Source organism: Nomascus leucogenys, chromosome 7b (genome assembly GCF_006542625.1).
Source record: "Nomascus leucogenys isolate Asia chromosome 7b, Asia_NLE_v1, whole genome shotgun sequence".
NCBI lineage: Eukaryota > Metazoa > Chordata > Mammalia > Primates > Hylobatidae > Nomascus > Nomascus leucogenys.
Window position 1 is genome coordinate 87446461 of NC_044387.1, and position 27320 is coordinate 87473780.

Here is a 27320-nt window from a genome sequence, read left to right on the forward strand (position 1 = left end):
GGAAAAAAGTCATTTTAAGAAGATATTATATTTGAATGACTGTGTCAGACTCCATGTTAATACCAATGTTGATGATGGTCTATATCTAGGTCCACACAACTGGTTTCTCACTTATACAGCTTGGTGGTTGTAGCATTCACCCCAAATATTAAGTAAAAATCTGGGAACATAGCAAAATACTCTGAGCTCCTTTAAATAACATATTGTGTCTTCATCATCTAATCACTTACCTAAACACTCTTACAAAGACTTCTATTTTGAAGTCTGACTACTTCACAAAGTATTATCCTTTGCACGGTTACTATATACTCTATGTAAAGAAGAAATTTTTTTTCTACTTTGCACAGACTATAGAAAGTTACAAAAAGAAACTTTCAAAGTAAGATACTTTTTAAATGTGAACTTTAGTAAACAAATCTCTTTAGTCATTTATGTAACTATGATTGCTTGGGGCTTGATGTATCCATTCTCATTGCACATGTAGAAGTATTTTCATTTTCATCCCTATTTCCTGTTTTCCTTTTAAAGGTAAGTTAATCAGAATTGCAAACTGTTCGAAAAGAGGTGGGGAAGCCCTAATTTTGTATAACACTTTTCCTTTTGGGGTTTGTTAAGACCCCAGCTGAGTCTAATTACTAATTTACTCATCTTAAAGGAAACCTTTCATTAACTGGAAAAGAGGCAAAAAAACGTCATTTGTTTTAAAAGTTTGTACAAATTAATCTATTGCCCAGTGAATGTACTTGAAAACTGGATGAAGTGTCTTGTATCTATTGATAAAAATAAACCTGGTAAGGTTCAGAAGCCCAAATCAGCCATCTAAAACATGTATCTAAAAATAAAAGACATCCTGACATAATCATGATAACTAATTAGCTTACTTCTAAAAATATTATGCTGAAATGTAAGTAATTATTGCATAAATTTTTCCACTTATGTAAGCTCTTCTATTTAGTATTTTCAAGCTTAACCAGACAATAAATATCATTTCTAAAAGTACAATGATTATGAACATGTAAAGATTTTTATTTTAAAATAGTTAGATTCTTACCCTGATTGAAGGGTTTTCCCGGACTCCAAGTGCGAAAATAATCATCCTAAGGGGGAAAATAATGTGAATTGAGTGTATATGAGTAATTAAAATGCAAGGGTTCATATAAAATCTAAAATTAAATATGAAACACAGAAGCGGTATACAAACCTCTACTTCCTGCAATGGCAAGCAGCAAATTATAAAATAAATAAATAAAAATAAAAAAGAAGAGAAAAAGAATAGTTATCAAAAAGGAACACACTGTTTACAAGTTACAGAAATGTCTTTCAATAAACCTGTTCATTTTCATTGCAAGTCAGTGGTTACTATAACAATTTAACTATTTTTGGTTGCCATTTCTCCTGAATATTACAATGCAATATTTTCAATTACAATTCAGTGCATAATATAACAGGCAGATAATTACCTAAAACTAATAAGCTATAAAGTATCTTACCAATTTCCAATTATACAACTTCATTGTCCCCTAGTATAACAGTAAGTGGAACTATTAATTCAGCAGGGAAAATACCAAGTGATTCTGCAGTGGCCCATGGAGTGTAAACATGCTTTATGCAAATCATTCTCTTGCTAATCGAATATCTAAGGAGTTCATCAAAATGCAATCTAGAGGTTGAAAAAAATGCACACCTAATTAAGTCCTGCCTAAAGTTTAATTCTTTAATATGGAAAAGAACCAATGCAATATATTTACAATATACTTAGTAAATACGACAGTACAGCACAAATGTAGGGCAATGTACACTGAAAAGAATTTTTAAAAAGTAGGGCCAAATAGACTATGTCTATTTATTTCTTGTTTTTACCACTCTAAAAGTCTTATAAAAGTTCCTCATTAATATCATATTTTATTATAAATTAAAAAGATGTCACTGTTGAAATTAACATACTGTTGTCACTATGGTAACCTGCCAGAAGAGAGTAGCACATCATGGTGAAGCTGTAACATTTCCAATCTCTAAACTGTTAGACCACTCAAGTCAGTTAATTGGAAAGCTACAGAAGCTACAGAACTCAAAAGGGGTAAGCAGATATTCTTTCTCTTTGTATAAATGTAAGGGATATAAATGCAGTTTTGTTACATGAATATCACATAGTGGTGAAGTCTCAGCTTGTAGTGTAACCATCACCTGAATAGTGTACATTGTTCCCATTAACTAATTTCCCAGCTCTCACCCCTCACGCCATCCCACCCTTCCAAGTATCTCATGTGTATTATTTCATACTCTATGTCAACATGTACACATTATTTAACTCCTACTTATAAGTGAGAACATGAGGTATTTGACTTTCTCTTTCTGAGTTGTTTCACTTAAAATAATGGCCTTCAGTTCCACCTACATTGAGGCAAAAGACATAATTTCATTCCCTTTTTGTGGCTGAATAGTATTCCATTTTCTTTACCCAATCAACTGTTGATGGGCAGTTAGATTAAATCTAATATATTTACTGTTCTGAATAGTGCTGTGATAAACATATGAGTGCAATTATCATTTTTATATAATGACTTATCTTCCTTTTTTGAATCTTCTTTCTGGCCTCTTTTTTAGTGTCTCCACTGTATAAGGAAGAAAATGTAGCACTGACTTCAATCATAGAAATAAATGCAATCCTTTAATTTATTTATGAAAATTTTAAATTAGGTTTCAGAAGTTTTTTTAATGTGACTAACAGTTAATCACTACCTTCTGTAATTGTACCCCACCAACTTCAATTTTTTAAAAAAATGAAACAGAAAAAAATGACATCACTGTAGTTGATATATTTATGTCCATATAGGGTTATATTAAGAGGATGGCAAATTATAGCAATCTATACACATAGATTTTCCACTAAATTATCTAGGATTAGATTAAGAAAGGATAATGCTACTGGATAATTAAATAAACACTGATTATGTATTGTCTTTAAAATATTTTTAAATACAATTATAGCATGATACAATTCTTGGAAAATTAGACTTTCAAATTAAATTACTCCACTAAATGTCTCAAAACTTGAGCTGAGCAACGTAACATACTCATTTAATATCTTTTATTTTTATAAATATATCTTACTATTTGAGGATGATGACTATGATCCAAGCATGGGGAGGAATTGGGCAGCTACAGTTTTAGGTCTCTCCTGAAGCAGAACAGAAAGCTAGACGTGCACACATGAGTGATGGATTTGGAGACAGGTAAACCAGAATTTTAAGTCTGGCTCTACCACTTATTAGCTGCATCACTTTAGAAAAGATGATGGCCTCAACTATCCTCAGATTCCTGTGATGAAAGTTGGAAAAATAATATCTACTTATTTGAGGGGGAGATATTGGGATTAACTATCAAATGTGTAAAATGCCAGCACAGCATCTGGAATAAAGGAGTTGCTAAATCTTAATAGCTACTCATAAGGGTCAAGTTTATGTCTGTCAGTGTCTTTGGGCAACACCATGGACAAGCTGTCATTACTGCTCACCAAATCTTTTGTTTTTCTGATTTCTTATAAACTGCCATAAACTCCTCCTCCTATTTTCAAATCCAACACCCTCTCAAAAAAAAAAAATTCAAATGTAGCAAATTTTTAAATACCTACATTTATTGCTATAGTAAATGCAAGAAGAAAAAATGTTTTTGCTGTCATCTCAGACTATTCTGACATGGTACAGCTACCAGTGGCAACACCCAAAAAGATGTGGCTAAGTTTTTATTGTAATAGTGACTCCATTTATATAAACATCACAGAGCCCAAGAAGGTGGAAAAGGTGTAGAACTGACATTGTCAGCACTGAAGTCACATAATGTCAAAGCGGCATGTTTCACACAACACATAGTGTTTGCAATACTGAACACCTGCATAGATGAGCAGGAATTAGGGGAATGTATATTTAAAAAGAATATAATTTTAAAATCTAACCTCAACCACATTTAATGATCTTCCTTTGGAATAATATGGTCAGGGTTGGTTCGTTTGGGACCACAGCTATATAAAAATCTATAATCACAATTGTAAAACATGAACTTGGTTCTCTTGGTTATGTCAAGGGCAATCTCGAAGTCTGGCCACTGTGGGGATCAGACATATATATGATGGAAATGAAAAGTAGTCCCACTACTAAACCATTTTTAGACATATATTTTGTGTTCTGACATCATTAGACTTTTTTTTTAATATAAAAAAAAACAGTTTCACCTCATTAAATCTTAGGAATTTTGCCAGGATGAGAAATAAAAGTATTTTCACATAAGTGTTCATTCAGGCGCAATTTCTTTTGTTTCAAAACCTTTGTGTGAATATTGGTTGTTCTCAGGCTTCAATTTATATCCAAAACAAGCCAACCAGGGATTTAGAAAACAACTACAAGAGATGCCCTCAATTGGAGAAATTCTGGGTTTAAACGACTGAAACCACTCCTGAATGTTTCAAGAGGCAAAGTTGGATTCTTGTTACACACGTTCAAAAACTTACAGAGTGAATTACAGAGACCATTAGAATTTAATATTAAACCATTGCCAACTTCTTGTACTTATAGAAATAATAACTGCAAGTTTTCCACAAAATAAAGTCTACATAAAAATTGGGTTTATGTGTTTTATTGTTTAAACTGTCTTTTTCCTTGTGGTTTTAATGTTGCATCTTTTCCTCTAATTTTAAATAAAATATATGTGCACTTTATTGAACACTCCTATGTATTGTAGAGCATAGTTTCTCAGCCTTGGCATTATTGATATTTTGAGCCAGATAATTCTTTGTTGTGTTAGGGGTAGGGAAACTATTGTGTGCATTGCTCACTATTTAGTACCATCCTCTGCTTCTACTCACGAGATACTACTGGTGGGGATACTACTACCAGGTGTGACAAAAGGGAAGTGTAACAAGTTATTGCCTAATATCCTCTGGAAGAAAAATTCACTCATTTTAAGACAGCTGATGTAGAGTTGTTAGTAAATAAAGACAAATGAATCAAAATATCTTACAACAAAGTACTGCTCCTAGTAACAGATTTTCTCCACAACTATAATATTGAAAGCATATTAAACATTCAATTTTGAATGTAGATTTTTGTGTAATATTTTATTAAGAACATTTTACAACTGTATGGGTTTTTTTCTCCAAAATATTTAATGGCTATATAATATTCTTTGGTATCGACTTACTGTCATTTATTTAACTATGCTGTCATATGTCCATGCTCTATGCCTTTATATGACTTATCATATTTAGCTATAATAAATAACATACAAATATATCTGACTAAATTTCTATTTTCTTATAAATACAGGATATAACTATAAGTTCAGAAAGGTGATCAGTGTAAATAAACACCACACCCAGTATGGAGAAGCTAGTTTCCTGTTCCAAAAACTGGTTACAACTAGGCTTTGTACAGGTGAAGTGGGTCAGAAGGATAAGCTTACATGGAAAGGTCAACTGTTTGGTTCATTTGTGTCCACACAGCTACATCTGTACTGATAAACTCTCCCATTGTCTGAAGGAATAATTTGGATTGGCACAGAACTAGGTCAGAGATTGCTTAAGCATCCTCATAGAGTTTGATACAGAATCAATTGGAAATAGGAGATCCTGATGCCCAAAAGCTCCATAAATGCCTACAGATGAACATAAAAAGAGTAATACTCAGGCATTATGTTAGCCATTATTAAGCCATTTAAGTCATCCCAGCGGCTATGAAGAGCTGTTTTGGCAATAAAATCTTACTAAAATCTATGTTTAAAAATGAAGTTTACAAAGCACCATACTTTGAAATATTACTAAACAGAGACACTATTGAAGTGTACTGAACACAATTTTGTTGTATTTTTTCACAACTATTTTGCAATTTATGTTAACTGCTATGAAGTATTTTAACACCATAGAAAAAAGATCACATCATTATAAAGTGAGACACAGAGGATAATGCTTTTGAAGACACACTTCAAATATAAAATGAATGTCAAAGTGATGATTATCAATGATAACTATTTTTGTTACAGTGTGCCCATATTCTAAGCAAATATGACAGTCCAGTTCTGGGTGAGGTATAGAATATTCTGGTCAATCTATATGAAAAGAGTTTAGCTGATAATATTCCTATAGCATTTCACTTTCTTACCTGAAGTCTGATGTCAAACTACCTAGGACTTCATATAAGACCTCTGTATAGAGTCATCCAATTGAAATACATACAAACCAACATTAGATTCAGCTATAGTACTGCCAACTATATTTATTGACACTTTATTATTAAAATCAACATCTTAGCAATATTCTCCCTTAAAGTAATAGCATCGATGCTATTCTATACCCAAAAAGGAGACAGGCTTTTACAATAGTACTGTCTTACTTTTTTCTTTTTAATTCACAGAGTCCCAATCGATGTTACATTGTTGACTCTAAGGCATTCAGAATTACATTTTATTATGTTAATACTTATTAACTGAATTTCATTAATGTATCACTGTTTAAAATATTTAAAATGTCATTTTTCTTCTTGTCGCCAAAATGAATACCTCACTGTTTAATGAGTGATCTCTTTCACATAACAATGGGCTCCAATTTCAATTAAATTAGGATGAAAAATAAAAATTTAATAAAATGCTAAAAAGAATAATTATGAAGATCTAAGGATGAATTTGTCCTGGAACAAATTTTCAAATTTTAGCTTAACAGTTTCAATTAATATATTAGAATGAAAAATAAATATCAAAGAAAGCAAACAGCAAGGAATAATAGAACATCAGGGAAAAGACCAAGCTTTTAGAAAAGTCTAGTCTTGAAACCTTTATCTACCATTTACTCTGATATTTCAACTCTGAATTTCAATTTTATTTTCTGAAAATTGAGACTAATAATAATGTTGTTAAGCTTTGTAAATATTAATGTATACAAACTATTAATATAGTTCTAGTTCACAATATGCAGTTAAAAATGGCACTATTTTTATAGCCAGGAAAACATTCTAGGGATTGTTATCAATCATTATGATGCTACAAATGAATATATTTATTAAATTATATCATGTAAAAATAAAAATTTTGAATAAAATACGTGGTACATTTTAGGAAGATTATAACATATGGAATAGGTGGTTAGAAAGCAGATTTTTGATAATTCCGTTGTGACCCCTGCTGACCCTTGACTTCTGATGCCAAATGCACATAAATTATGACCTTATTAATCTTCCAGTGTCATATCAGGCTTATGACTTTGTTTTTTTCAACTGTTCCAGTAAATATTTATTGTGCTCCAATAGATTCTAAGGAAAAAGAAAATTGAGTGGTACACAGCTTGTGACTTCAAGGAGCTCGGAATCTAATGTGAAAGCCAGTTGCATTCACAATGGACTAAGTATGTAAAGAGAAACCTATTCAAAGCATGATGGGGAGCAAGAAGAGAAAACAAATAAATCTGAAATATTGCTAGTGAGAAGTCTTCATGGCAAACCTAACTTACAAACATGTTGATATAGGACATAGGAACCCAAAAATTTAATTTCCCAAGGTATCCGAAGTATCACCTAGTTCTTCCTAAATTTAGAGATAAAGAATCCAAAGCTTCTGTTGTATAGGCATAGAGGATCTCCAAAGATGGCCTTTATCAATGGCTTTCCTCACTGCATATTCATCCTGCTACTTACTCATAACAAAAGGTGGATTTTCATCCTCCTCCCTTTGAATAGCATACGGTTTTATGACTTGCGTGACTAATAATATGTGGCAGAATGGCATTCAGGACATTCTCGAGCTAGTTCATGAGAAACCTTTCATCCAACCACCATAAGAGAAACCCAAGCCACATAGAGAAGCCATTTGTCTGTATCCCCTGCAGGGCTACCAGATGACATCCAAAATCAATTGCCAACCATGTGAGAGAACCATTTTGAACTTTCAACTGACTCAAAACTCAGCATCCATTTTACTGCCATCACTTTAGAGACTCAAAGTGAGAAGCAGCAAGCTAGGAAAGTCAGAACATGATATCATAAGATAAAAATAATAAACTGTGATTGTAAGTCATTACATTTTGGGTTGGATTGTAGTGGGCTGGTTTGTTGCAGAACAATGAATAGCTGGAAAGTCTCCAGGCCATACAATTAGTCAATGGTTAAGATGAAAAAAAATATACAAGATATTGAGTCAGGTCAAGCGTGTCTTTCATAACCACGCATCTTCAGACACACAGATACAGAACCTCCAAACAATCCCTTGTTCACAGGATTTTGCTGTAATTAATCACGTAAATCCTTCCAATGTCATTCCCCTACTGAGTACCTGATGCTAAATGTTGGCTTTAGCCTTAGAAAATGGTCATGTAACCCTTTAGAAGAATCTTAGAGAAAATCCTGAGGAATCATGTAGTAACTTGGTTCTGCATATGAGAGTTAATCTGTATTCCATCTATATTTCTCTGAGTTTTTCTTTCTTATCCACTGGCTTGTTTTCCCTTCTGGATTTTTCATTCATCCCCTACCACCCATCAGTTATTCTGAATCCAAACTTATTTTCCTGACTAACTCCCCAATCTTGACCCACTGGTTTCTATTAAGTCTCGCTTGAAAGCAACAACCACCACTGTTGAAATATTTTTTCCACAAGCCAGTAAGTGGAAAAATAGGTCCTAGTCTCAAATTCCACCCAAAGAGAACATAATTACAAACACAACAAAAATTACAGAAAGTGTTTTGGGCCCCTAGTCTTCTCCAGGAAAGAAAAGATTGGGCCAGAAGTCCCACACTGAAAGATCCTACTTTTTCCCAAGGAGTAGGTCAACCAGCCAAATATTCATAGTTGTGGGAAGTATAAATGGCAGGGGGACCCCTGATTTTTAACCTTTCTACAACCATTTTATTTTCATTCAAATCTCCATAATCAAAGCAAAGTTTAATATGCTATTGTTCCATTTATTGACAAATACTTTGTTAATCTTTATATATCTATACAGAAATATAAATAATATAATGATTTTGTAACTCTATGCTAAGGAGTTGGGAGGGAAATTTTCTATGATTTTTGTATTCTATGATTATAATCTCCCAAACTCTCTCAAACCAAACTTTAGAATTTTCCTATTATAATTAACTTTTATTGCTTCCTCTATTATGATAGCTCAGATAAATCATAAGGCATTGCTAGTTCTAAAGCTAAAAAATAGCAATGGCAATCTGTTTTTTTTCTGAAATATGTTATATATTATGGCATATATATGATCTCATTTACACATCTCATCTTATTCTGGGAAGAATGGCTAGCATAATAGTTAAGCCAATAAATTTCACAAAAGAGGAAACTTTCCTGTGTAGAAATACTTAATACATGATTTGATCACAAAATAGATTAGGTAAAGCTTTGTCTGGGTATAAAGGAATTATCTGTATGAGACAAAACATCTGCTTCAAGCCCCCAAGTGTTACATTTATTACCTAAGTAGCACTCATTTTTCCATGTTGTGTCCTAGAATCCTGAAAGAATTCATTTATAACACTTTGATGAGCCTTTATTTTTTACAGAGCATTTTATGCTCCCTGACTTACCACAGATTAAAAACATAAATAAAATAAATTGTGTCAAAAGGACAGTGCCATTGGTACAATTCCTCATTCGTCTCTGAAAGTCTCTGAAAATTGAGGTTAGAATCCCTCTGAATATATAGAGAATGTGTACTGGTTAGTTTTAAATTAATACACAAAACTTATGATTCATTTATGTCAGAGAAAGACACAAAGAAATACTTTGCCTCAATAAATAAATTAAGAACTTTTTGTTTGTTTTATTATACTTCAAGTTCTAGGGTACATGTGCACAACGTGCAGGTTTGTTACATAGGTATACATGGGCCATGTTGGTTTGCCACACCCATCAACTTGTCATCTATATTAGGTGTTTCTCCTAATGCTATCCCTCCCCTAGCACCCCACCCCCTGACAGGCCCCAGTGTGTGATGTTCCCCACCCTGTGTCCATGTGTTCTCATTGTTCAATTCCCACCTGTGAATGAGAACATACGATGCTTGGTTTTCTGTCCTTGTGATAGTTTGCTGAGAATGATGGTTTCCAGCTTCATCCATGTCCCTGCAAAGGACATGAATTCATCTTGTTTCATGGCTGCACAGTATTCCATGGTGTATATGTGCCACATTTTCTTAATCCAGTCTATCACTGATGGACATCTGGGTTGGTCCCAAGTCTTTGCTATTGTGAATAGTGCTGCAATAAACATACATGTGCATGTGTCTTTATAGTAGCATGATTTATAATACTTTGGACATATACCCAGTAATGGGATCGCTGGGTCAAATTGTATTTCTAGTTCTAGATCCCTGAGGAATAACCACACTGTCTTCCACAGTGGTTGAATTAATTTACACTCCCACCAACAGTGTAAAAGTGTTCCTATTTCTCCACATCCTCTCCAGCATCTGTTGTTTCCTGACTTTTTAATGATCGCCATTCTAACTGGTGTGAGATGGTATCTCATTGTGGTAAGAACTTTTAAATATTAAGAATCTTCATTGTAACTATAAAGACATTAACACATGTAAAAACATTTAATAAAAATAGTGGCTTGAATTTATTACTCAGTCACCCTGTACCAGGAACTGTTCTGAACACTTTACTCTCAATATCTTCAAGAGGTAAGTGATTCCATCACTCCCATTGTACAGATGGGAAAGTGAAGCAAAGAGAGATTACATGATCTGCTAAAGTTTACACAACTATTTAGAAGTACTCTTGAAATTAGAACCCCAGAAGTGTATCCCCAAAGCCTGCATTTGAAACCATTCCAGCACACCACAGGTCAGCAGCCATGATGGCCTATGGGCCAGGCCCACAAGTTGTTTTTGTAAATAAAGTTTTATGAGCCACACCCCTTCTTTTACATGTTATAACTGCTTTAGTGCTTACCACAGCAGAGTTCAATAGTTATGACTGAGGCCATAAGGCCTGAAAAGCTTAAAATATTCAGTATCTGGTCTTTTACTACACTGTCTTATACCATCCTATACTTCACCCACAAAAGAAGGCTTAAAAAAATGAGAAAGCAATATTTAATGGAATACTTCTCTATTTCCATATAGGAAACAAAAAATATTTTGTTGAGATGGAGAAGATGTTTATTGTTCTTAAAGAACATTAATTTTAAGAACGTTAATAGAATTTGCATAATTCTATTCTCAAATCTTAATGTCTCTAAATTTTCTAAGTACTTTTATTTTTCTTTTCTGACCATCAGTATCTCATCTAGCTTTGGATACAATCTACAGATGAATTTACCATATTTTTAGAAAAAGAAATCACGATGTATATTCTGAAGCCAAGGAAAATAAGATTATAAAAAGCTTTATGATGTACTATACAGAAAAAATTTTAGACACAGGTTGCAAATATCTATTCTGCAATTTCATGATCCTCAATTTAAAATGAAAATCAAAGGCTAAATTAAGGTCAAGTGCCTCTAAGTACTAAAAATGTGCTTCTAATCTTAGAATGCTTCTTAGATTAGTAAATCAAAACTTTAGATATTGTTTACTGCCTAAGCAAAATAACAATACCAATATTTCCATATTTATTTTGCATTCTTTGTAAAAATTTGTTTCCATATGTGCAATAAATATTACTACATTTGTATTATATTAATAATGTAAAAATACTTATAGTATTTCCATAATTTTACATGATATTTATAACATTATCTTAGTGTTCATAATTCATAATTTTAAATCATCTATAATGCTAAATGTTGAATATAGTTTATAAGACTGTTTATATCATCAAATATAAATAAATAAATTTATATAACATATAAATGTTAAATGCATGTCAGTCTGATTAAATATTTTCATATAGAGTCAACAAAAATGCAGTGCTATTCAAAATTTCAGCTAAATACTGTGTAAAATAAATAACGATCATCATAAATGAAAGTAAAATTATAGTTATCTTTTAAAGAAAGTACTATCCTGAAAAATGGTGCATTCATTGTTTCATTGTTGAGTCAAGAATGTATTTCTGTGCTTTTTTTCCCCTCTAGCAGCTAAAATAAGCTCTTTCACATTGTATACTGGTTAGGTATTAGGGAGGATGTATTTATAACTGAACTTTAATTCTTTCCCTCTGAGTCCTTTATTGTGATTAATACCTGTGAATACCTTTTTTGAACATATCTGTTTTTAGACACAAACTAAAAGCTGTTTTGTTCCCACTAAGTTTTGATTTTTGTTTTTAAGATGCTATTTTTAATTTATTTCATTGTTGTTATTTGGTTTCTACATGCATAAATTGAGAATCTGATGCACAGTTGCTATTATCTGTAGTAACAGTGTCACATTCATAGTTCATGGCTTCTAAAATCTTCGAACTAAAATATGATTCATTCTTATCTAAAAGCTTTGCTTTGTGACTATTATATCCTTTATTATCTCTTTAAAATTATATAAACAGAAGACTTTCAAAACACCCTTTGCACTATTGAAAAATTTGGTGTAATGTGTATATCTTTGAGTTTGTCCCAATATTTAGTTTTAGATTTCACTTTTTTCAAAACACTAAAATAATACTGCCAAATAATCCACATACTTTCTAAAAAAGAAAAAAAATAGCTAGTTTACCTGAAAGCCAAAACAGAATTATAATAATCAGTAAAGTGTTATGTGGAAGATAGTAGCTAACAACAGTTCCCAGGAATCCACTTGAGTTTGCAGTGGCAGTACATGACTCACTCCCTTTTTTAGTAAAGATTTGTCACTTATGTATAGCTACAAAATAAATTATGCCAAAATTTAGCAGCTTAGAACAACAGACATTTATCTTACACTTTCTGAGTATCAGAAATCTGGGCATGGTTTAGTTGAACGCTGCTGCCTGCAACTCTTCCACGTGGCTGAAACTAAGGTGTCAACCAAGGCTGCCTGCTCTTCTGAAGTCTTGACCAACACTTCACGTATTTGGGGGCAGGATTTGTTCCTTGCTAAGTTTTGAACTGAGGGCTTCAGTTTCTTACTGGCTCAGTTCAAGTTCCTTGCCACATGGGCCTCTCCACAGGGCAATTCACATCGTGGCTTCCCTTACTTTGGGAACTCCAAGAGAGCGTGAGAGGATGGGTAATATAGAATGTGGTCTTTTTGAAGCTGATTTCAAAATGACATCCTATTGCTATAGCACTGTTTTTGGAGAAGTGAGTCACTAGCCCAAATTTGAGCACAGAAGCATGAATACCAGAATGTAGGGATCATGGCAGCCATTTTAGAGGTTCCCTTCCACAGAGGGAGGGTGAGGAGTTGCTGGAAAATCTCTGGAAACTCTTTTTCTCATTTGACAAAACAGTACTCCATTTTTTCTATTGTCAGGATTTTCAAAGAAAGAGAGGTCAAATCTCACTCATTTCCTTTAAAAAATTTTCATGGATACATCATAGTTATAGAGTACATATAATGTTTTGATACAAATTTACAATGTGTAATGATCAAATCAGGGAAATTGAGATATCCATCACCTCAAGCATGTATCATTTTTGGTTTAGGAACATTCCAATTCCACTCTTAGTTATTTTGAAATATACAATAAGGTATTGTTAACCAAACTTGCCCTATTGTGCACTCATTTTGTTTAATTTCAAATTCAGTAAACTTCGCTGTGTATGCCTGTACTATTTGGCAGCGCTTCTAAAGCTATTTGTCATGAGGAAACAGTTTTATTTTTTTTTTCCAATCGATTACAGAACAAACCTTTTATAAAATACAGGAAAATTAACCACTTAAAAATTGAAATGAAAAAAAGACATGCAAAATACAAAGGCAAATTCATTGCTATTAGAATTAATCAATGTATAATTTTTCTGTCAAGTTGCTGTGAAAGCTTTTCCAATGCTGACACTCAATTTCTGTACCCATCCCACTCGGGTTACAAAGCAGCACCAATCTGTGGACCATTCTTTGAGCCACATCGATCTCTACGACATAGAGAAATGTAGTTAGAGATGTGTCTCCCAGACTTGCTGCCTCAAAGTTTGCAATTTCTGATAAAAATCTATGAATTCAACCAATAATAAAATGTCACATCTCCAAAAGGCTGTGAATATTTCAGTTAATTTGATAGCTGGGAAAAGTACACTTAAATCATTTTTGCTTATGGTAAAGGGAGATAAACACAATAACAATATTTTGCTTTTTTTCTTTTTGTATTTTAGAGATGAAGTCTTACTGTATGCCCAGGCTGGAATTCAGTAGTATGACCACAGCTCCCTGCAACCTTGAATTCCTGGGATCAAGAAATCTTCCCACCTCAGCCTTGAAAGTAGCTAGGACTACAAGTGCACACCACCACACCTGGTCAATATTTTACTTCTATTTTGTATGTGATTTAGGACATATATCTGTTCTTCTCTCTTACATTAGTCTACGCCCATCAAGCAGCTATCAACAAATGTAGCCATGGAAGATAAATATGTTTGCACATTTAAAAACTTACATTAAAATGAATCTAACAAGCACTAACGAGAAAAGAGACACCAACCCGTTAAAATACACTGAGGGAAATGTATTTTAATGTCATATTACTAAGCAAAAGAAGTTAATCTATGAAGGCTGTATACTGTATTATTCCAACTGTAGAGCATTCTGGAAAAGGTAAAACTACTGAGGCATGAGAAGATCAATGGTTTCCAGGGTTTGGGTGGGGAGAAGAATGAGGCAGAGCCCAGAGGATTTGGGGAACAGGGAAACTATTTAGTGCCATACTATAATGGTGGACACATGCATTATACTTTTGTCCAAACCAGTAGAATGAACAATATCAACTGTGAACCATCATGTAAACTACAGATTTTGGAGGCTAATGATATGTCCAGAAGGTTTATCAATTGTAACAAAGTGTGATCACTCTGTTAGGGATGTTGATAATGGGAGAGCTGAGTACTGGAGGCAGAGTATGTGGGAAAACTCTGTACCTTCTGCTTGCTTGATATTGCTAGGAACCTAAAACTGTTCTAAAAAAAAGAAAAGTCTGTTATATTAAAAAATAAATCACAGAAAAATTTTATAACATAGCTAATATTATGTAGTTTGCATTTTACATCTCTAATTATAATGAACTACACACAGTAGAAGATTTTAATTAATTCTTACACTCTATGCAATGGAAACCGATGTAAAAATTGTACCCTGTATGTTCACAAATATCCCTTATAACAATAATCTACAAAATAAACAATTTTAAAAAACTGTACAAACTGCTTATTTTCTTAGGTGTCCATTAATTAATTAGGCTTATGACCCACTGTGAAATTATTTTTTGCATTAGCTGATATAATAGACAATAATGTATAACAAGAAAATCAAAAAGATGTGATTTCAGCCATCAAAAGGTAAAAATTAGAAACATTTTAAATTTTATATATTCTTTTAATAACTTAGCTTGCTATTTTTACATCCTTTTAGAAACATACCAATAAATATACGTTTACCATAATTAAGTCAAGTCTGCACATGAGATTAAAATGAATATCTGGCAATCTGAGACTTATGTGTAAAACTATGCATGGAATTGAGTTGATATTTTAGACATTGCATTAAAATATGTCAATTGAGATCAAAATAAGTAGCAAAAAATTGTACAGAGGAAATGCACCAGAAGGTTTCTCATTTCATTTTATATTAAGTGACTCTAAATAATATATGCATCTAAAATAATGGGATTCCTTCAGTATTTATTTTATGATTTGAAAATGTCAGTTTTAAAAGGATAATTTTCACTAAATATAGAGAGATAAGTTTTCAAAGAATAATCATTCTACATACACACACACGCACAACCCAAAATTCTTTAGAGGCAAATAATCCTGCATTGCCTACTATTTTGCACTAATGTTATCTCACCCATAACAGAAAAAAAAGCTATAGCCCAAATGAAAAGTGTAGAAATGAAACTCCAGGAAATGCACAAGATGTTCTTATCTAATTGCATCTTAGCTCAAACTACCAGAACATTTTTAAGAGAACAACATTCCCTTTAGAATAATCCTGTGTACAGAAAGACAGTATCTATATTACATGTGTTTTAAGTTAGAAAAAAGAAAGTTGCTTCAAACATTTAAGACATAAAATTCTGCTTCCTTGTTCCTTCTTTTGAATAAAAGAAAAAGAATGATTTTCTAATGTGGCCCCATACTAATATTTAACAAATAATTGGTTTTATTGATGTTCTGTACTCCTCATTTGCACCTTAATATGGACCAAAGTTAAGTTTTGAATATAATAGAAGAAAATATTACTATTGGTAACCATTGTAATGTATTTTATATATTTAATTTCATTATTTATTGCACTTATTACTTGCAGGTGAGTCCATTCATAAATGTAAGAGAAGAAAGAAAGATGGAAGGAAAGAAGGAAGAAAAGAAAAAAGGAGGCAACAGGGAGAGGAAACGTGGCTTTAATTTAACAAATTACTCCTTTAACACCTTTATGCCATACCATGGTAGCCTATAACCACTGGAAGATGAAAATACATAGTCTCTGCTCTCATGTAATTTACATTCTATAGAGAGAGTTATGGTAGCAACATAATGTAGCTACATATTAATACAAAATATTAAACCTTCCTTATTTTGACATGATCAGGGTCAGAATGTATACCATGAAAGCTGTGGCTTATGTATGATGTTTCATGCAGAAGTACTAACAAAAAGACAGAGATGCAAGGAAGTACAGAGAAATCTAGAAACTACAGGCACTATCAGATGAGAAACTCTGTATTATCAGGTCATAATATTTATTATGTAAGTGTATCCCTATGTATATCAAAATCACACAGATCATAACTCTGTGTGTGTGTGTGTGCAGAGGGACCTGGAGTGTTGGGAAGTAATGGGAATGGCTGTAGGTAGTATAGCAGAAGGTAAGTTGTCTAAGGTGACATAGATAGGCAAACTCATAATCAGAGTTGGTTTTGCAAGATATGTATTTCTTATTTATTTCCAGATTCAAAGCAAGCCTAAGTGTTTTAAGGTTGATGTATGCGTTCTGGAAAAATCAACACATTAACATATTTTCATGAGTCCTTAATACCTAGAGAGAGTTCAGGTATTAAGTTTTCATTGAATAATAATAATAATAATAATAACCCATAATCACCCTATGATATGGGTATCATCCTTTACCTCAATTTACAGATGAGGTTAATTTTATTATGCTTCAATTTTCTAATGTTTAATTTTATTATTTAATTTCCAAGTGCAAGTAGCAATCTGCTATGGAAAATAATTTAGGAATCCTAACCTAAATTATTATTGCTTATTGATTTACTCAGCAAATACTTACAGTCCTCTTACATTGCAGCTCTAGGCAAAAGGTAATGTGCCTGTTGTGTGCCTGGAGCTTAGAGTCTGACTCCGGGGCTTTGTACTCAATACAGTTCTATATAATTTTTATAAATAAGAGAGCAGTTCTACAATCACTGGGAAGATGTCAGTTTTTCTAAATTTCTTCTATTTAGACATTTACATTTTATTCTTTACATCTCCAAATGGCATTTGGGCAAATAAAAAAAAAAGAAGTCTCTAGCATTTATAAAGGTATGTGCACAAAAATCTTAGATGCAGGCTCAAAGATACTGCCAAATATAAGAAAACGAAACACTGAAACATCTGTGAATATCTGAAGTACATTTTTAAAACACAGAACTAAACCTTATTTCTTTCCTCTTCTAAATGTGCTAGTCTTCAAAACTTTCAAAACTATTAATGACTTTTCAAAGCTTCCCACAAAATTGTTTTGTCAGTATCCATTCATGAGGAACGACCTATATCCCTTGATAGAATCTAATTTACGCTTCTTGCTGTGTTTTCTTTGAACATTCCTGGATTTAATTATCTGGAATAAACTGTTCCTCTTGACAAGAAATACTATTTCTTGGTTTAATTCCATGTCTATAGAAATTTAGAGTCAGCAGCCAATAGAAATGGGATAAATCTTTATAGATTAAACACACCAAGAAAATAAATGTTCATGGAACATGGTGAAAAGGGCCATTTCCTTAGTTTTCATCAGTGATTAGATGCCAAAAACACATAAGAAAGAAAACAAATCAAATGTAATGGTCAACTTCTCTTTGAATGTGTGATTAATAATGCCAGTCAATTGAACCTCGCAAGCAGTTCAGAATGTTGTTAATTACAGTTCAGGGGAAAGCAAATTCAATATCAAACACTTTTAAGCAAAAGTAAATGGGATTTTATGGCATTGGCAACTGTAATGTGTTTTGAGCAGTGCTGAGCTACTTCATACATTAGCATAGTTGTTTATGGACTTGGTGATATGATATTTAAAACATACTCTAATGTGGGTATTAAATTAGATCAGAAACTGTGCCTACCAGTTTCAGGGTGGGAAGCCATATGCGCTCTAAAGATAAAAGGATTTAGACAGTTGAAAAAGCAGTGAGTAGAGTTTAAAATCCCTACAATGAGGAAGTTGAGAGAATCTGCTATCTGGGGGGAGCAGGTAATCTCTTACCAAGCAGAGTTCTTGCAAAATGCATAGATGGCAAATTTGCCTTTAACAGATGTTCTCCACTCCCACCATTTTCCAAACTTGAGTACTTTTCATAGATTTTGGCCTTAGAACTACCATGTCCCTAATATTCAACTGCTTACTCTCTAAGATAGTTCACCTTGCAGGTGAAGAGACAATTTGCCATCAGTATTGTCTGACTTATGTTCTGTTGCACTAGTGGCTGAGGAAGTGAGAAGGCATAAGAAGGTCAGTTGATACTAAGGAATGCCACTTGCAAACAAGTTTCCAATTGTCCCAACAATTAGTTATTTTGATTAACTTTCCTTTTATATTGCAAACATTCCCTGAGAACATGCAATCAGTCATTCCTAACAAGAAATTATAGCAATCTTGAGCAGTACTGTGCTCTTATTAACGGGAATGAGCCTTCCTCTCATCTCCACCCAAAGGAAATAGAAAGTAGAAAGAGTCATTTAAGATCATATGCCATTTTAGGAAAGCAGAGCTCTAGAAGTGACGTCTAAACAGAGTGTTTAAAAATCTATAGGGCACCTTGAGGGATTAGGTTAAGAGTGAGATTTAGAAGAGTAAGTAGAATGACAAAAGCAACAGCTGCCATGCAATTTTAAATCAGATTTTGATGGGAGTCATACTATCTACCTCTACCTACCGGAGATAGAAAAACAAATGGCATGTTAGATTATCTCTTGCAAGGAGGCTGGGAGGAGGCACACCCACCAGAAGTCAAAAGGAGACCTTGAGATTACCATTTTCTATGCCAACTTCTTGTCTTATCTTGATGATTCTGTCCTATATTCTCTTTTTTTTTTTTTTTTTTTTTGAGATGGAGTTTTGCTCTTGTTGCCCAGGCTGGAGTGCAATGGCGTGATCTTGTCTCACTGCAACCTCCTCCTCCCGGGTTCAAGTGATTCTCCTACCTCAGCCTCCCAAGTAGCTGGAATTACAGATGTCCTATATTCTTGATGATGATATCCTATATTCTTCAAAGAATGCTTCTTTGAAGCTCACCTGATAAATCCCTGTTTTTGCTCTTATGCTAGCTTTTGAGGCAGCATGGCATAGCAGAAAATCTTGAAATAATACAGACAGGTAAAAGTTCTAGCTCAACAACTAACTGGTGAAGGTCACTGAAAAAATTATATACTTTTAGCTTCAATTTATTCAACTGAAAAGCTGTGAATAATATCACCTTTGCTGGGCTTTGAAGATATTACTACACGGAACACATAAATACACCAAGCACAATTTCTGGCATTTAACAAACTTTCAGTAAATAAAGTGTTTATGTCTTCTTTTTTTACTATGAAATAATGTTAAAAGGAAAAAAAAAGTCAGTGGCTCTCCTGTTAACATTGTAGAGAGTCAACTCTCCTTTCATATATTCACTCACTCACTCATGCATATTATGTTCATGTGTAGTTAATATGAAATAAAGACAACATTAACACACAATTTAGATATTTCTGCCACAACCCCACCAAAAAGGAAAAGCAAAACCAAGGATGGAAAAATACTTTTACAACAGGATTAAGTTGTCATTAAAATCTCTGTCTGGAGAATTCAAATGGGAACTCTGTGAATGACTGAAGATTCAGTAGCAACATCAGCAGGTGGAAATACCTTGGGAAAGAGAGAGGCAAGGAGGGAGCCAAAAGTAGGAGAAAGTCAAAGGGATGGCTAAGCAAAATCTACAGCTAATATGAAATTGTGAAGGAGAAAATATATAGATACAGAATGGATAAGGTAATAGGAGTAGGAAAAGCAGAATTGAGTCTTATTAAGATACAGGAGGAAACCAAAAGAACTGGCCAACTTCTGTCTCATCTCCTGAATGGCATTTCATTCCAGCCTTCCTAATGTCAAGCTGTAGTATAGTTTTGTTCCTCCCATGAATTCTTCATGCATCTCTCTTATCAACACATGCATCCTTACACTCAATATCCAATACTTAGGATACCCAAGTGAATCTCTGTCCTGACAAACCCAAATCTCACAAATACATTATCTGAGTGGTAATTTTCTTGAAATACTTTGGTATGAAGAGTTTGAAGCACATGTGTGCAACTTATGTTTAAAAGGTGCTTAGCACTTGATTAATTAGCATTTGAAATCCCCTAGTGGGGAATCAACATTCATGTCATAGAAATCTGCGCAAGATAGGTAGTTAATTACCTAGTATAAGTTAGTCATACGGTTGGATAGAAAAAGGGTGAGCCCCAAACCCCTTGTGTGATCTGTTTGGTTTCAAGCCAAATCTTTTACAGAAGTTGCCCAATATGACCAGAAGATCAGTTGGTTTTGCCTTTACATGGGAGTTTTATAAACTACTGCTGACAGGCCAAAACTGGCCATTGTCTGTTTGTAAATAAAGTTGTATTGTAATTTGTTTACATATTGTCCGTGACTGCTTTGGGGACTTTAAGAGCAGAGTTTCATAGTTATGAGGAATATCTATGGAAAGATATTCAAGCACATAAGAGCAGGCAATATGACTGTTTTATGCTTGTTTACTAAAACGAAGTTGGATGAATTTAGAATAAGATTTACTTATTCTCATGTCTTGGTGAGGTTGTGGGGGCAGGGACCTACAGCCTTCTTGATCTTTGTTCAGTTCTTAGTTGTAACACAAATCTCAAAAGAGTGCCATGTTGGAGGTTTTTCTTCCAGGAAGGAGGGAAAGAAGGAAGGAAGGAAGGAAGGAAGGAAGGAAGGAAGGAAGGAAGGAAGGAAGGAGGAAGGAAGGAGGAAGGAGGAGGAGGGAGGGAGGGAGGGAAGGCAGGAAGGGAAGGGAAGGAAGGGGCAGAGAGAGGACAGAGGGAGGGAGGTAAGACAGAGGGAGGGAAGGAAGGGAAGAGGGAGGGGAGAGAGAGTAATAAAGAGAGAGAATGTGTATGAGAGAGAGGGAAAGAGAGAGAGAAAGGCCAACCGTGATACTAGAAACTGATCTGACTTCACAGGTCAGGCCCAATGTAATTTTATAATTCTTGGGTTCACAGATAAGCCATAATGTTGTCCTGTCAGATATTAACAATCTTAAAGAACATTCATTTCAGACAACGTCATTGTAAAAACTTCAAAATACCAAAGAATACTCAATACACAATGAATGAGTGGTACTTCTTAACTAATTACAGCTTTATGTTTGCCCTAGGCTGTTCTTCCTACAGACAAGATGTATTGAGATAGCTAGTCATAGAATTGCCACAAAAATTCTATCAGCACCCAACCCAAAGCAAACCTCTACTTCCTCAGACTTTCCCTAAGATTTCTCCAACCAAGCCCAAATCCTTTGTCAGGTTCTTTGTCACCTGCTCCTACTGAGATGCCCCACAGTTCCCCACCGTGTGCATTCTCTCTTGCTGCAGTGAGTAACGAATTCAACTTGCTCAACTCTTAAGTGTCCCTGTGGCTGGATGAAGCCCACTGACATGGCCTTTCCTTTCCCAGTGCTTCTATCTACAATATAGCTGAGTGTACACAACCTGGTATCTCCATGCAGACTGCTCCGTTGTGTGAAGGACTGTATTGTCGTTTTGTTTAGACAACTAAGTATGACCTTTCATTTCAGGTTCATTTTATACTTACTTTCAGGGATAGGCTTAGTTTAGGACTTTTGCTAGTATAATTGTCTACTTGAAATGCTGTGGTCAAACTAGGTTATAGCATTCAGCAGAGTATTGAGTCTGCATGAATGATGTGAAACCCATTGATAAAATTTATATTAATTACAGAAAGATAAGGATAACAGGAGATTATAGAAACTTATACAAGTTATTAATTTTCTTTGTTCATAGTTCCTGAACATCAGTTGTAACACTGAAGTCTTAGAAATTAGTTTCTTTAGCTTCAGGGCTTTCGAACCTAAATTGTTATGTTACATTTTTCTACCAAGATCACCAAATGTTAAATAATGGTACATCGCCTGGGTAGGCTAACTATAAACTTTTTATTGATATGAAATGTCAGTAACTTGGGTGACTATTTAGCGGAAAGGTCAGGTGTTTTTCAAGGTCGTGTAAAATATGGAGAATAATCCTTGGTTTGCAATGTTTGAAACTTATGAGGATAAGCACAGTATAATAATTGGTCTCAAAGTTCATGGTTTATGAGAATATGTGTTGCTAATACACATGTACAAGAGCATCTAATATTAGGTCTCTCAATTTGTTACTATATATTAAAAGTTATTAAAAGATGTAGGCTATATCATGAGAAAATGTGAAACAGAAAAAATGATATAGTTGATCATTGCCTGAATATGCTGGAAATCATAATCTCTGTTAACCTCCAAACAGGAAATGTACATGATAACACTGGTTCTACCGTAAGAAACTATTGCATATTTTTTCTTTTTTTAAGTTCAGTTTCTCTGCAATATTTTCCTCTTTTGTATGTTTCTCTCTTTTATATTTTTTCTTCTCTGAGAATAAGTCCACTATTGATACTCAATGTCACTGCACAGCCCCAAGGCAAATACACTGATGTCAATGGAAATCTAGATAGAACTTGCATAGTCCAGAAACATTGTCTTGACAGCTGCTTTTGCAATAGCCCTTATGTATGTGGAGTGTAGCCGAAAATGTCATAGTGATGACTAGTACTGCCTTCAGTCTTGAAATTGTTCTAAATTTCCTGTCATAGGAAACGGGAAGTCTGGGAGGGATCCACACTAAAGGAGCGTAGGTATCTGAGGTGCCCACCCTCCTAAGAGTTCAATTTACATCTTGGTGTCTCTGGTGAAAGTTAGAATGAAAGTAAATATAAACTACACATTGATTATTAATAATCATCAAGAAATAATGTCTTTAAGTTTCACATTAAAATGTTAAATTAGATGACAATGTGATTTATAAATATATTAAAAATGAGAGCAATCATACATAGAAACCCACTGTATAATAAAACATCTTGTAGGTACAAACAGCCCCTGGAAATTCAGTTTAACAGTGGGAGGCTTATTAATTGAAGAATCTGTTTTTGTTCCCCTCCCTCTACTTTTGTCCAGAGGGATCCAGGGTGATGGGTTCACTTGACTGGAAGCTTATATGAGCAAACCATTTGACACAGTTAATAGTGATCTGGATAAAAACTCTAATGTCATCTAATGCAGGCAAGCAAAATGTTGGGATCAAAGGAAGTAATAACCCCAGTTCATTCCTCCCTTGTCTGATAGTTGAATCTAGAAACAAAACAAAACAAACCAAATGTCCTTTGAGGAATGACTATAGGAATTTGAGATGCTTATCTTGGAAGGGAAAAGACTTTATAGAGCAGAGAAAAAATGAAAAGAGAGAAAAAAATGCCCAAACAGACTTTTTTCCTTTGCTATTAAATTGCTTATCAAATTGGACCGAACTCTGGCAGGTGCCCAGAAAGGTCATATTGGTTGTTAAAAAATGAAAGTTAAATTTATTCCAGGACCTCTGTCTCCAGTTTCAATGTTCTTTCCATGATCATTTTTAAGAGGTCATGAATTTGGTGACTTTGGAATCAAACAATACTAAATTGAAATATCTGCTTCCTTCCTTTCAACGGGAGGTAATTTTTCTTTTAATGAGGGAGAGCCATGTGGCGAAATTCATCCTTTGAAAAGAGGAATCTAGTGTCATGATGGAAGATGTGTCATAGCCAAAAGAGAAGAGAATCATTCTAAATATACATTCTAGGAATGACTGGATTTTCATGCTGTGCTATACTGGGTTTCTGTAAAACTTTCCTTCATCATTTTTACTTGGGGAAATACAGTCCATTTTTATAAGGCCCTCTATAGATGGCAACTTATTTGGCAAGATGGTAAGTCCATATCACCTCAAAGTAGAAGTAATATATATTTGTATTAAGTTTAAGTTCCCAGAACAGAAATGACATCTCATTATGATATAGGTATTTATGTCAAACACAGCACATGATATGTTATGGATACTTAATAATAAACATCCATTGTTGGGATAAACTACCCAGATTACAATGGTGACATGGGAAGAACAGAGTAAGATATTTGACCTACTAGGCTATGAGAAAGTAAATTATCGGTGGAAACTTTCCTTTTACAGTTCTTCACTAATGTATTTATGGGGTTATGTTCTTTATCTGTTTCAACCATTTTTCAACAAATAAGCTTTTTAAATGTCATGAAAATAAAATTGATAATAAAATAGCGAAATTTTACTTAGCTTATTGATTTTAATGTTTTCTGAAAATCTATGGGAAATAATATACCTAACTATAATAGTTCATCAGAAGACATTCATTTTAGTCCTTGTTTTGTTATTGCAAAATGAACCACATTTTAATTACATCATAGCTTCATATAATAAAATTCATTTATTAAAGTGAGACTAACGTACTGTCCACTCACTAACGATCAATAGCTCAAACACAAGAGAAGTTAAAACAAAAGGATGCTGATAGTGGAAGTTCAGATAGATCTTATTTCTGTCATCCCTTTACCTAAGAAGTAGACTAAAAAGGATCTGGCTTTGGAATCAGATCAGTCTGAACGTGGTTCTGGGTTCTGCTAACTGACGGGCTCTGTGGCTTGAGGAAAATTACCTTGAAACTTCAGATTTGTTCTGTTTACAGCTGTTAAATGGGAATAATGATAATGTTTATTTCACAGCATTTTTGCTACAATCGACACTTTTATCCTTCCAAGCCCAGGGGAAGTGTCATTAAACTGTCATTGTATTTTTTTCCCTGTTTCAGATGAAACTATTCACTTTCCACTTCTGCTATATTATATAAATATCTACTTTACTCGACAGAACCAAAAGCTCCCTAAAAACAACCAAGGCTCATTCTTTATATAGCCTCTACAGCCTTTAGCACAACGCACAAGACAGTTGACTGAGAAATATTTGATCATTGAATTAATGAGATTACAAATTTACACTTTTTCAAGTATAGTATTTTTTCACCACCTTCAGAAATGGATAAGCAAAGGTAGTTTAGGGACTTAACAATGAGTAGACCGCCCAGATAGCAATCACGATGCAGGAATAGCAGACTACAGTACTTGGCCTACCTGGATCTGTAAGAATATAAACAAGACATATTTCTTTGAACAAAGTGATCTAAATAATTTGTCTGCAAATGATATTATTTCTTAGATAATGCTTACTCTGTACCAAGCAGTGTTTGTAGTAACTTAAAATTTTTTACTCATTTAATAATCATAACTCTATGAGGTACAGTTGTTACTATAACTTCTTTTCTATAAGTGAGAAAACTGAAACACAGCTGTTCCATAAAGAACATGCCCAAGACCACAGAGCTTATAAATTTCAGAGCCAGAATTTGAAACCAGGCAGAGAATCTTCAGTTTCTGCTTTCCTAACTATCATATTATGATGTAGAATTTCAAAACATGTGTCATCACTACTCTCTTGAAATACAGAACGCAATTATTCTGACATTTGTAACAAATATATTGAGGTTACAGTAAGAGCCACTGATAGAAAATTTACTTTTTCTTATACTAGTGACAACAGATCATACTTTTCCACAAATCTTATCCCCAGAACATATCTGTTCCTTTTCCTCCTTGGTGCTTAAACAATTCTTATAACATTTCACCATAAGATAGATGTTAGGAATTGTTCAGAGTCATTTAGAACTGTTTGATGGTGAGTGCATGCTATCTGAGATTGCTCCTGCAATAAATTGCCTAAAGTTATTGAATTTATTTCAAGTTATCATATATAAAGTAAACACCATTATTGACATGGAAGATATTTCATTTCCTCATGTTTCATTTACTTCCCACATACTAGGGAGCTAAAATGGACTATCATGATAGAATTCTGGTACACATTGTTTCAAAACATCATTTATTTATAATCTAAATAAAAGCCTTCTACCTTTAGCTATCAGAATTGTGCTTAATAAAATCAATGACGTAGGTATAGATTTTTTTTAGCTGTTGTTTTTATGGAACCAGAAAAAGGAGGTAGTAGATAAGCAAACGCTGATAACATATACCACCAATATACTGACACTAAGAGAATTTATGAGCTGTGTCTATCAGAAATAAGAGAAATTATTCCTGAAAAAAAAAAATCTTAGAAACAAAAGTAAAGATGGTTCTTTTCTTAATTTTTCCGCAGGATGATATATAACAAGTACTATTCTAGATGCATAGGAGAAAAGTTAACATATAATAGATGCCTTCTATAACATGGATTTCTGGTGACATAGAAATTTGTTGTAACATGAACTTCTGGGCTCAACCTTCAGAGGTGCAGTAAGCTGGTCTTGGGTTAAACCTCAGAATTTGCGTTTCTGATAAGGTTTCAGATGATGCTGATGCCATTGTGGTCTCGTACCACACTGAGAATCACTGCATTAGGGTTTTAATCTTTTCTCAGAAACCTGGTGTGCAAGGCCACCAGTCTTGAATTACTTTCTGTTTCCAAACATGGAGAAAGTGTAGGTTGTCTTGCAAATAACACCTATGAAAAATGAATCAAGTTTTTCTGTTTGTTTTTTTTTTTTTTTGAGATGGAATCTCACTTGGTCACCAGGCTGGAGTGCTATGGCACGATCCTGGTTCACTACAACCACTGTCTCCCAGGTTAGAGCAATTCTCCTGCCTCAGCCTTCCGAGTAGCTGAGACTACAGGTGTGCGCCACCATGCCCAGCTAACTTTTGTATTTTTAGTAGCGATGGGGTTTCACCTCCTTGGCTGGGATAGTCTCCATCTCTTGACTTTGTTATCCACCCTCCTGGGCCTCCCAAAGTGCTGGGATTACAGGCATG

At 33.9% G+C, this 27320-nt stretch overlaps 1 protein-coding gene across 7 annotated transcripts in view; it reads right to left on the reverse strand.

Annotated features, from left to right (window-relative positions):
- SPOCK3 (SPARC (osteonectin), cwcv and kazal like domains proteoglycan 3) overlaps positions 1-27320 on the reverse strand; it is a 480219-nt gene that overhangs the window by 288075 nt on the left and 164824 nt on the right. For 3 of the 7 annotated variants that reach the window (XM_030816303.1, XM_003257937.4, XM_030816306.1), the window contains one exon: positions 1052-1097. The exons of 1 other annotated variant lie outside the window; for it this stretch is intronic. In XM_030816303.1, the coding sequence (XP_030672163.1) occupies positions 1052-1097 (46 nt within the window). Of the gene's footprint in view, positions 1-1051; positions 1098-1201; positions 1208-21800; positions 21810-27320 lie in introns of those variants that run through there. 3 more of the 7 variants (XM_030816301.1, XM_030816302.1, XM_030816305.1) reach the window with 2 other exon arrangements.